This window comes from Saccostrea cucullata, unplaced genomic scaffold (assembly GCF_032062105.1).
Source record: "Saccostrea cucullata isolate Sc308-1 unplaced genomic scaffold, CSIRO_AGI_Scuc_v1 ctg785, whole genome shotgun sequence".
In the NCBI taxonomy this organism is placed as follows: Eukaryota; Metazoa; Mollusca; class Bivalvia; order Ostreida; family Ostreidae; genus Saccostrea; species Saccostrea cuccullata.
In genome coordinates, this window is record NW_026918257.1 from 112,537 (window position 1) to 125,700 (window position 13,164).

The 13,164-nt window shown below is 32.8% G+C and overlaps 1 protein-coding gene across 1 annotated transcript; it reads right to left on the minus strand.

The window, feature by feature from the left end:
• Positions 1-1,941: 1,941 nt before the first annotated feature.
• LOC134260616 (ubiquitin-associated protein 1-like) lies at positions 1,942-12,897 on the minus strand. The gene is made up of 9 exons (XM_062743176.1): positions 12,787-12,897; positions 11,294-11,342; positions 11,049-11,122; positions 9,756-9,809; positions 8,374-9,513; positions 7,999-8,022; positions 6,610-6,819; positions 6,352-6,453; positions 1,942-5,945 (listed from the first exon to the last, which is right to left on the minus strand). Exons 2-9 carry the CDS (start codon positions 11,325-11,327, stop codon positions 5,820-5,822), a joined length of 1,764 nt encoding a protein of 587 aa, XP_062599160.1. The 5' UTR covers positions 11,328-11,342; positions 12,787-12,897; the 3' UTR covers positions 1,942-5,819.
• Positions 12,898-13,164: the final 267 nt, after the last annotated feature.

The window sequence follows — 13,164 nt, forward strand, 5'->3', positions numbered from 1 at the left end:
AATCAAAAACCGATGCACTATTCTATGTATCTTAGTGTAGTCTACTTGTGTGCCAAGTTATACTGAAATCAGACAAAAACTATACAAGGAGTAGCGTTTTAAAGGAATTTCACAGAAAATTCTATTTTTAGTAACCATGGCAACACCGTTCATCGAAATCAAAAATCGATGCACTATTCTATGTATCTAAGTGTAGTCTACTTGTGTGCCAAGTTATATTGAAATCAGACCAAAACTGTAGAAGGAGTAGCGTTTTAAACGAATTTCACAGAAAATTCTATTTTTAGTAACCATGGCAACACCGTTCATCGAAATCAAAAACCGATGCACTATTCTATGTATCTTAGTGTAGTCTACTTGTGTGCCAAGTTATACTGAAATCAAACTAAAATTGTAGGAGGAGTAGCGTTTTGAAAAATTGTTTACAGACGGACAGACAGACAGACGGACGGACGCCGGACGCATTACTTAAGAAATAAACAACGTTATTCAGTGAACATGGCGTTATGAATAGCAATTGCTCTGCTGGCATATTCCATGATGCGCGCTAGCGCATCATGGAAAATATGCCAGCAGAGCTATTGCTATTCATAATGCCATGTTCACTGAATAATCGTTGTTTATTACTTATATTTGCATTCTTTGATTTTTTTCAAGAATATCAGAGGAAATCCTGACTTACATAAGGACGCAGCTTGTCTTCAGTAAAGAAAAACATACGGCTTTAAAATCAGTACACCTAGCTGATCAGTGCTCCTTTTCTCTAATAAATCACAAACAATTTATAAAGTATTTCCCTCTCAAACACAGTTATCTGGATACAAGCAGCGCCGTCATAACATTTTTGTTTTGATGCGTGACGTCATCGATCAACGTTATTGAAACCCTCTGACAAAAATCAATAATTTAATACTATGATGAAAAATGAGAATGCTTTTATAATGATTATTACTCCAGAATGCTTTTCTATGATTTTTCTTTTTAGTTTTTCTATTTATTTTTAATAGCTGAAATCATTCTTGAAATAGATATATACTAGTTAAAGAAATTTTCTCTTTCTGAATGTTTTTACCCAAGTGTGAAGAGTTATCGTTCTTTGTATAAAAATGCATGATTCGAAAAAATTAAAATATGGCAGTTCTCTAAAATTTTAAAAAGTTTTATTATACAATTAAATACATTGACCAAAATTGAATTTTTAAAGATATAAATCAGCAATTTTAGATATTCCGAATTTCGTTTTTTTTCAAAGAATATTATTAAAAACTTTTATTTACTCCTCTTTCGAAACATTTCATATATATACTTCTCAACATGATACTTCACCGTAGTCGAGATTGTTCTACACGAATCGGACAGAGCAATTGCACTATTAACAAGAGCAGTTGCGTCTATAGTCCTATGAACGCAGTCGATGACTACATGTTCATAGTGGGGGAGAGCAGTGAATATGCAAATATTATCGCATAAGCTCTTCTGGTCTCTGACCAGTAGAGCTATAAACAAACCTGACAATAACTTTTGATTGGTTATAGGCTTGGGCTTTCTTACTTCACATATAAATTCATGTGACAAGACCTTTTATTCGATACCAAGAACTTTTATCTTTTGACCTTGGATTTTGACCTACTTTTAAAAAACTTCAACCTTGGCCATGACTTTTGAATGGTTAGGACTAGGACTTTCATTCACCACATATATAATCCTTGAGATAAGACCTTTCTTTAGAAACCAGCAACTTTGACCCTTTGATCTTGACCCTGGATTTTGACCTACCTTTCAAAAATTTACCCTTGGCCCTAACTTTTGAACAGAAGGTGCTAGGGCTTTCATATTTCACAACTGTGTTTCTTACTTTGAGTACCAACATATTTAATTTTCATCAGTGTTTCACAAACACATCTTGTTTTTAGAGAATAAAAATATCAGATAGTCTCTTTTTATATTTTACTTTTCCTTTTTTTTTTTTTTAATTTTCATTACACAAGAGCAACCAAACATAACAATGTCTATGAATTCAGCACAGCTACCTCCCAGAAAAATTATATTCAGAGTTATGCAATGCTGATATATAAGTTGCATTTACATGTAAATACAGATAATACTACAAAATCTGATTAAAAAGCAGTGAAAACAAGTTTTTTGAACAATACAAATCAACTAGAACCTTTATGATTGGATGATCTTCCAATGACTATGACATCACAATATACAATAAGTTTCATCATAGACATGAGTACAGGAAATTGTCAACAGCAATTAACAGTTCAAGGGGGCAAACTCTGTACATTACATAAATTACTATAAATACTGATATACAACTATAATCAATATTTTTCAATTTGCATTTAAATGACAAGGCCAAATCCACTCTACAAACACTAAAAGTCATTTTCACATTCATACAAAATCTATTGTGTACGTAATTGATAGAAAAAAGTAAAATTAACCACTAGTTGTTTGTATGATAATGAAACATGACCAATGAGCCATACTGCTCACTTGAGTTATATTCACCTTAACTTGGATTTAAAAAGTTTCCTCTATATTTTCATGGATAATAAATAATCGCTCCCATAAAAATACCCCACTATACATTACAAGAGGGCTGTGGAGCAATTATTTTGGGGTTTTGACAATTTTTTCATATTGTACACATAATGAATAAGTGTAATAAATATAATTGAAAAAAAATGTCCAATAAGCCCGGGGGTTGGATATCGAAGGGGGGGGGGGGGTCCTGTCCACAAGTACTTGTGATCATAATAATATTAAATACAAGGAATAGAAGCCTTGAAAAGGTTTGACAATTTTTTAGGAAATAAACCACGATTTTAACTTTCTACATGGGAATTCTCATGTTTAATATTGAAATTCTTGAGTTTTCAAAAAAAAAAATTAATGAAAAAAAAAGAAGAAAAATAATGCAATTTATGTTAGGACATGTAGAATGTAGTTGTAAACATGAATGTCATGCCTCTATTATTACTGGTGATGGGATGTATGTAGTGAGCATCAGGCCTTTTGACGTACATGGAGAGTCAAAAAAAGATCTTTACCAGTCTTGATACATATTTTTTCTAGAATTAAACAGGGCTTAATAAGGCCAATTGTGAACAGTGGCTAAAGGCTCTTGCAAGAAAAAAAAGAGGGACACAATAGCTTCAATGCATATCACCAGGAACAAAATTTTCTTACCTCAAAACAGAACAATGTCAAATACAAATGTACAAGTAGTACATCATTAAACACAATGATATGTCAGAACACAAACATGGGAATTTAAATTAAAAAAGCCCCACTAGACATGTAATAAGATACATGACTCTCCCATCCCTTTTGACTGAGGAAAAAAGATTATCACAGAGCTTTGGATAAAGTATAATAACAGTTCACATGTATTAGTTGTCAAAGAAACAACATGTCAAATAACATTTGTCCAATGTCGCACTAGTTCCATAAGTACAATTAAAACACAAAACACTTTTTCCTACTTCTGGTTTACAAATGAAATTTCATTGTTCTATTTGTGTTTAAAATGAAATTCATGTCCTCTCCAATCGATTTTAAAATTTTCAAAAAAGTTTCACTACCACGGGTAAATACACGTATCATCACTTCCAAATCTTATTTAGAGCTAACAAATAAATAAATTTAACAATCCCACCTGCCTGTTTTGACTGGTTGAGACCAATGAAAAACTTGAGAGCCAGAATAGTGCATGCGTCTATGTATCTGCTTGTGCAGACTGAGTTGGGAGATTTTTTTATAGGTGTGGGCAATGTAATCAATTGAGAAATATATGTTCAACATAAGTTTCAAACAGTATTTTGGAGGCAACATTTCAAAAATGTTTAAATCCTTATGGAACTTGTGTAGTTCAAGAATCAGGTAGGCTAAATGTAAGTATGTAAACTGAGACAATAATGCTGAGCAACTCTAATAAAATCGTGTAATGAGGCCAAAGTCAGTTTTCTTCGTATACAAATTTTAACAGCACTTCCTTAAGTATAATGTCTATGTTACATGTATATAGATAAAACTACTTGCAACATTGTCTCTGGAACTGTTTAAGAAATAGAAAATCCCACAACATGACATCTTGCTACATTTGCAAATTATGCGATTGAGTAGTGTTGAGCAACTGAAAATCATTAATCATTACAAACAAAGCAATACGTGTACAACATCTTGTAACCTTGTTACAATGGCACAAGTTATTTTCAATGATTACACAGTGAACACATTTAAGGCAGCCAAACTGCTACAAGAGTTGCTGAAGTTGATAAAGATCCTTATGCATCTGTTTCTTATGAAGTTGATAAGACAATTATTCCCTCAAATTGTTCAATTTCTAAGCATAAACAACATTATACCTGGATCAAAGTAATAGACTTCATATAAATACTGAAATGTTACAAAGTAAATTAGATGTGTCAGTCTGACTCAATTGCTCCTTACCCATGTGCACATGCAAGTTTGAAATATGCAGAACTCCAAGTGCATGAAAATAACAATGAAAGGAAATGGCACAAAATTATATATTGAACTGATCTTTTTTATTTTGGGAATCAGTTCTCTATGCCCTCACACCTTACAGCAGTGAGAAATCTTACAAGAAGAGCACGCTAAAAATCCCAAAACAAAGGTGTATCTAGAAAATTTAAGAAGCCAAGGATCATTATCTTTTTAAAAGTTTCAATCTACAAGAACTACATTTGTCAATGATCTGAAAGTTATCAATATAAAAAGACAAACAAAAGATATTCTCTTTATCTACAAGCACAGGAAACAAGTACAGAAAACTGAACTGTTAGAAATTTTCAAATTCCAAGGGCCATACTTTCATAAAATGAGTCAAGTAACACAAATCTTAAAGTCTTCAACATCAAGAAACACACCAAAAATCACCTCATTATCAACAATCCTAGCAAAAAAAAAACCAAACCCTTTTAAAACAGTTACATTTTAGAATTTTTCAAAGTTTCTAAAGGCAAGATTTTTTATAAAAATTAGTTAATCTACAAGAAACTTGAACTTGATCTGTTAGACATCAATAACAAGAAACATACCTGGTACCACAAAAAAATCAGTGTATCATCTACAAGCAACGTAAAAGAGAAGTCTAGAAAATGGTAATTTTTAGAAATTTTCAAAGTGTCAAGGCCATTACAAATGAGGAAGCTGTGGTTAGGGTGACCCATGAAATCCAGAACATCAGTCCCCCACAAACAATGATGATTCCACAGTAATGTCAAATCTTGTCGTATGTGATCTAAGGGAGAGTACCAGTCCCCATACATCATGTATTAAAAACAAATTGAAATAACTGAAATCATTGCACTTTTATCCACATTAAATTAAAACGGCAAGAAAGGTTTGTCAGTTGGTGATACTGTACAATCAATTATTTTCCTTGAGTTAAATTTTGTGTATGAGGAAAAAACGGATCATGGTTTGATTTTGGAAGAGGGTAAAAAATTGATACTATAATTTACAATTTTGTGCATGACCTAAACATGTGATTTTCTTCATATCACAAAAACAAAAATGAAACTTTCAGGAATGGTTTCACAATACAGTAATTATTATCTGATCCATCTCATTTTTTTTTTAATTTTAATTATAATCAAAATTTTGTGTGGTTGATAGCTTCATACAATGTCACATGCTTGCACTCAGACACCCTGTTGCTGTCCCAAGAATAACCCTTGATGACATTAATAGCCATAAAGTATAGCCCCTGACCACTGTTAACTGCCAGTTAAGTATATGCCTGACTTTGTAGTTTACAAATTTTGGTCTTTTATCTTTGATATTCATGCTGTGAGGGAATCTAAGGTCTTATCACTGTCCAGATCATTCTTGACAAGTTCTTCTTTGATTCTGTCATCAAGGAATCCCAGCTCCTGGAACTGCTTGAACAATGCTAGAAACCTCTCAATCTGAAATAAAATGAAAATCAGTTTAAAGAAATGAAAGGAACAAAACATGAATATTGTTGTACAGTTATGACATCCCTTGCAAGAGGGAATACTAAAGCTGTATCTAGAGAGATAAGATGAATACTGTGTAAGAATCATTCATATGTATGACTGTTGGAGATGAATTCTTCCTAACCAGGGGCAAAAAGTATAAAGAGGATATTCCATGTTTTGTAGTTTGACATTTATCTATTTCAGGAGTGTCACAATTTTTTAAAAACATTTCCATTAATGCAAAGCAAGATTAAAATTTCCTGTCTCATGAGTGATGTATGAAAATACACATATGGATGCAATCAATGCCCCCCCAAAAAAGTAATAAGATGACAATGAACAACATACTCTAATAACTTTTTGAGAGACAAACCTTTTCCTGGTTATTTTTGAACAGAAGAAGAGCTTCTTCCACTCTGTGAAATTCGTGTCCTTTGTCCGTAAATTTTCCAACCACACAAAGGTACTCAATGACCTAGTAAATTAATAAAGATATCTCAATAATGATTTACCATTACATAAAGAGAATATTTACTGAAGTAGCAAATAGTCATTCTTTGAAGCGATATCAAAATAAAATGAATTTACAGAAACATTTCAAAAATTGAATGTTAGGGTGTTCTTGTTCTACCTCTTTCTCATCTGCACCAAGTTTTTCTACTGCCCGGGCGGCACAAGCTTTCGAAAAGCCCATTCCAACAACATTATCAACAATTCTCCTGGAATCTTGTGGTAAATTATTGTACGGGTCAACATTTACAACCATCTTTAAATCTGTTGTACTTCCTGTTTGTAATCCCGGCTGAGCTGGCTGAGGTAATGTGGAATAGCGGTTCCAGGACTGCAACAAAAAAATCATCATTGAGTCACCAGACAACAAGTTAAAAAACAAACATAATTTTTAAAAATGGTACTGGTTATGGTTCCTAAATAAAAGAAACTACTTTACAGGGGAAAAATATGTTATAAAACTATATGAAGCAAACTTTCATTTCACTAAGATATAATATTATCAACATGAAGCAGGCAAATCTATTAAACTGATGGATTTGTCTCCTCTTCAATTCTTAAGAACCAGCTGACTCTTTCACAAAGTACCTTGCAACTTAGTCACTAAGAACAGATGTTACAAATCACGAAGATATAGCAGATAGATCACAAAAAACTATCACAATACATAATTATTACATTAGATTTACATGTATTGTGAATTTTTCTTTAAAAGAAATGAGGTGCTTTGATTATTTTTAATAAACAAATTAAAAAGTAAACAGTTGTCAATTATTTATGACAGTTAAAGTTGTTACATGAAAAAATTTACAGCTAAAAGCTCAGTGTAACTATACAATTACCCTGTACTGCACTTGCCTGGATCTCCTTGTCCTATCTGACCCTTAATTCAATAAAGGGACAAAACAATTGATTTTTTTATGTCCACTAGTCAAAGATTCGAGGGCTTCTAGTTTTTGCCCTGTCTGTCGTTCTGTCTGTTTGTCAAAAAATACTTTAACCTTCCCATAACTTTTAAGTTGGTGGGGCTATGGCATTCAAAGTCAAGTACAAAATCTTTATTAACATGCTGGATCTACAATGGGGAATTGGAACCCTTCCTCCCTCAAATTTGCAGAGTTATAAAATGTACATACCAAAGTTATTGAAAATGACTTTGGCTCCCTAGAAAACACAGACCTCTGTCAACAATGGTTAATAAGGTAGAAAAAGTCAGTCATGTGTACGAAGCTTAAGAAGTGGAAGTATGTTGCTGCATGTATTTTTGCTGTTTTTTTCTATCACAGACATTATTGAGTATTGACTGAATACTTACAAAACAGGATTATGAGGTGAAACAATGCATGCATGGGGAAGTTATAATTTTTGTATTACATTAGTCAATAGGAATGGCAAGGAAAAAAGTTCCTGTTAAATCCAGTGACTACAAGTACATGCAATGCAACACAAAGACAGTACTATAGAATGATTACAACAGGAAGTGGGGGTTATGGGGATGCTTCATACTTACTGCTTGTGAATTTCCTTGTGGATCCTGTTAAAAAGGTACAATGCAATGTTTACATGAAAGACACAGGGTCTATATATACATTACACAACACTCAATTTTTGACACAAAGTGGTTACTGTTTAAGCTCTACTTTGAATGAAAAGCTAGTATATGATTTACTGAATAATGAAATTTGATACATGTACATGTATAGAGCAGTGTTACATTCTTTCAACCAAATACATGAAAAAAGACACAAAAGTGAAACAATTCATTATTTAAACCACAACAAGGGGATACATGTAAAAACAAAGAATTTAAGTGTTAGAGAAACCAGGTTAATCAAAATGGTTTCATCACTCACTGAACATCAAGCATATGTTAAACTGATTTTACCTGTTTGGAGGAGGGTCTTGGAGGGGGTGAGATTGTGAGAGGGAGGGGTAAATCTTGACTCGGGTTATTTGATGGATCTGGTAAACTATTGGTCATCCCAGGCTGAGGAACCCCGAACGGTTTAACAGGAGCCACGTTTACATATGCTTTAGAGTTTTTAGATGCTGTCTCCTTTGACGGTTGATTTGTAGGTAGGAATGGATTAGTACTTTGTGATGAGCCATCAGTATCATTAACAAGGCCAAAACTTGGCGCCTTTGAAAAACTAACAGACTGTTGATCACTCATGACACTCACATTTTCATAAGTTTTCGATTGGAATTCACTTTTGCACATAGGTTTTTCATGAGTTCCATCAGGTACATCTTGCTCAAAGGAATTTGTTGATTTTGCGGTGCCACTAATTGCTGGACCACCAATGGGTGGCAGGGGGTTCTTGGCAGCCAGGCTTGGTCGTGGAGGAACTGGGGGTATGATTTTGCCCTTGTAAGTCTTTTGCTTTCTAACTATTTTATTTTTGACATTTCCACTGGGTCGTTCTGGCTTCTTTGTTACATCCAACTCAACATAATCCCCTCCATCCACTTTGTTAGTCACTGAATTTTTAGAGGAGCTTGACGTCACAACACCATTGGGAGGATTGTTCAAAATCTTTGTGTTTTCATACACAGTTTCTGGTTTCTTTGCCCCTCCACTTGTTTCTTTTGCACTACCACTATTGTCAAACACACTTTTCAACTCAGTTAAGTCATTCAGAGTCAACCTCTCAAATCGATCAAAGGGATCATCCTCTTTTTCAAACAATGAAAAATCCACAGGTTTCTGTGGATCAGAATCATTTTGGTTGGTTGAGTCATTTTGACTTGAGACATCTACAGGTGTCAGTATGTCGTTAGAAATAGCTGGCAGTACAGGCCTGGCTGGAGCCTGTGCCACTGCTACAGCTGGAGAGGTGGCCTTGTTGTTTTCCCACCCATCGTTCTCATACTCATGGTCTGATTGATCAGAATCACAGCTTTTATCCTCAGCCTCCAGCTGGGCTCTCACTCTACGTTCTTCCTCTGCTCGTTGCTGAGCAGCCAGTTGCTTTTGTCTCTCATTGGCCCATTTCAGGACTCCCTCCTCCAAGGAAAAGTCATACTGAAAAAGATACAGCAAAATATCAAAAAACAAATAGTACAGCCAACTAGCAGAAGTACTTGTATCTCTTAATGCTAAGTCCTTTTACAATACTTTTGAATTAAATTCAATTTGTTGCATTAGGATATGAAACTTAAGATGATTTTAGCACTATACAACACTAAGGGTATCCGCTTTTCATTCATTTAGGTATACTTAGTCTTTTACATTATAAACTAATATTTATTGAGATTAACCAATACCTCTTCCTCCACTGCATGTGTTCTCAAACTCTTTAAATCTCTTGGGCTGATAATCTGAAATAGGTAAAATACCATTAGATCTTTCATAAGAACATGACAATCACTTCACTCACCTGAGCCACTAGTAGTCTTTCTGCTCTTAAACAGCAGAATTCCCCAATACATTCCTACATAAAACTGTTGTGACCCAATCCTAACCCAATGAGTCATATTTAAAAAAAAAACAACTTGAATCTAAACTTTCTATTAAAGATGCTTCAATATTACCATAACACACAAAAGAAACCTCAATAGCCTTCTTCCAAGAATTCTCTGAGCTAAGTTTGGTTGAAATTTACCTAGTTATTATGGAGAGAAGACGATATTGTGTAAAGTTTACGAAAATGCCAGTGAAAGTGACACTGAGGACAGACAATGGACAATTCTATTATAAAAGCTCACTTGAACCTCAAGTAAGGTTTTTCAAGTAGTTGGATATGTATATATGTGTATGAAATTAAGGCTTTAGCACATCAAGCAATGCAATAGGTTGCTGGCAAACTGAGATATCAAGATGAAGCTCCCAGAAGACCAAAAAATCGGAGAAAAAATTACATATACATCAAAGCTAAACCTTTCATAAAAAGTTTCACATTTTTAACTCGGACATGAAAAGTGATGAAATAATATGATGCGTGATGTTATGTCACAGTCTGGACCAAACGTGTCCAACCAGTGGTCAATTATTACGATTTTTTTTATAGTATCTATTTATAAGTACAGCTACACTCTTCCCAGTGGTCACACCATCAAAAACACTGTTTTTATTATAAATAAATAGAATTCTGTAAGTTTGTTTTGTATTTGTAATATTCAAAAATTAAATTCCCCTTTACGACTTTTGTTGATTACATATTCCAACAAAAGACCATACAATGGAATAAATGATTATATCGGTATGTCTTACTACTGAGAATAAATCAATAAAGGGCTTTACACACATACAACATGTGCACTATACCATGTATACCTAGCCTCTATTTAATTCTGAACAGTCTTTCACAGTGAAATCTCAGTACATGTAAACATATGTTTCAGTACACTAGTTTTGAGTATACATGTATCATATACTTAAGACTAATTATCTACCATATTAATGTATCAAATTTCCTTATCTGTAACAGAAAGTGAAAATGGTTCTTCCTTATATGTTTGTGAAATTGTACATCTTAATTTCAAACTATTCATTACATACACACATATATATTCATCTTTCCAAAATCTTAAAAAATTCTTGATGATATTTTTTTTTACCTTGTGTTTCTGTGTAAATTTTGGTCCAATTTTAAATGGTACGCCATCCAAACTTGAGTGACTGGAACTATATGCTACAACATATATGTCAACACATTATTAAAATACATCTATCTATATGACGTCCATGTAGAAAGCAAAACATCAATTTAAAAAATCCTCCAAATTCTATTACATTAATGTGCATGTGCTTTTAATATTTTAGGTAAAAAAAAGAGAACCTATAACTGAATCAGAATACGTACCAACACTGTCTTGTCTTTGAAAATTTCTGTCCATTCTTTAGATCAGCATCTGATAAGAATCAATATTTATCTTTTGATTAAAATTGAATTTAAAGTATTCTTAAAATACAAATCTGAAATCAAACATCATTTTCTCAAACTCATGGGACCTATCTTCAAGGATTGGAGATATTGAGGGTAAAATATTAAAAGAAAAAGTGCTTGAGACTTTTCATTCACTTTGACATAACCATGGTATTCAAGATATCAGTGTTTTTGAAACAGATATTCAGCTGTTCACAGTTATATGACATAGTTTTATTTTTCATTTAAAGCCTTATAAATTAAATTAAAGCTTTATAAATTCATTTAAATGATGGAAAGGACATTCGTGAATAGGTTTGGCAAATCAAAATTAAGCCTAAAGGATTTCACTCACAGGCACTAATGATTCTGAAATAATTTTTTAACCCACAGTATAATAATAACTCAAGGTATCCAACTCCAAATTACACTAGGTACACCACTCTCTAGAATCACACTCATTTACACTTTCAGAGAAAATGTTGGGTTTAACTGTTTACACTATTGTCTTCTATGATAATATATCTACACAACCAAAAATGGTATGTTTGTCTTTATTTTCTTTACAGCATCAAAACTCTTTTCGCCAAGTGGAAAAGTCAAATTACCCAATGAAATGAAAAGTTTTGAATCTATTACAGAAGCATGCAAGTGCCTGTGATTTCACTTACTGTTTTATCATAAGCACAAATCTGAAGATATTTCTAACCAGTTTTATCTCTTTGTCTACTTATTTTTAGCTTAACTGATCTAATAACAAATTTATCTAAATATAGCTGTATTAATCATAAAAAGAAGTGATTACACATGTTACAGATTGCTTATGATTACAAAACAAACTGTAATCAATTACAGTGGATTACTACGTCAATCATCCCATCCGTGATCAGCAAAGATGTAGAATGATTCCATAAATACTATAAACTATTTAATACTTATATACATAAATAAAAATAAATAAAGAACTAAAATACAAAAATGATACCAAGAGATATAAAAACATGATTTGATTTAAAATGTATAGTGATTCATATTAAAGAATTGGTTTGAACAGGAGGCATGGATGCCTATGATTATTCTCTACATAGATCAAGGCACAATTACATGTACATTTAAACACTGATTAAAAGGTATGAAGAGTATATTATCAATTGGCACATATTTAGACTAAATCAGTAAATCTGAAATGTTTTGAAGCAAATACTGGTATTGAATATTATTGTAATACACAGTATTCCTGATCATGTATTTTATCTTATAACCAGTAATAACATTAGGCTCACTTTGACTTCAGTTCAACAGAAATATTTTTTTCTCTTCTACTGTGATACACAAATCATTACAACGTATATAGCTATTTATGTTCATTTGCCTTATTTAAAACTTCTTTCCAATAGATAAGTTGACTCACTTCATTTGTTGATACAAACCTTTTTTGCTACTTTAAATAAGTACGATAACAAAGCTGATTTATGGCCAAATGGCATCAAATGAATTAACTGATTATATTTCCTATATATTTTTCTGCCATGTTCGTGATGTCATTGGTTACAGACTACTAATTTTACCCCTATTTCATTGACCACTCAAGTAGTTCCAGTTTAAAAATAGAGGTTTTTTCTTAAAAATTCTATGGGGTGTTTATGGGGTGGACTGATGTTATTTTTGGGTATAGATGGAAAGAAGAGGGTTTGAAAAAAATATAAAATTGTTAATATGTGAAATTTTGCACTTAAGCGCGTAGTAGTAAGGGTGTAAAGAGGCCCATATTTACCCTTTCCCCGAAGAGAAAGTGAAAAAAGCAGGGT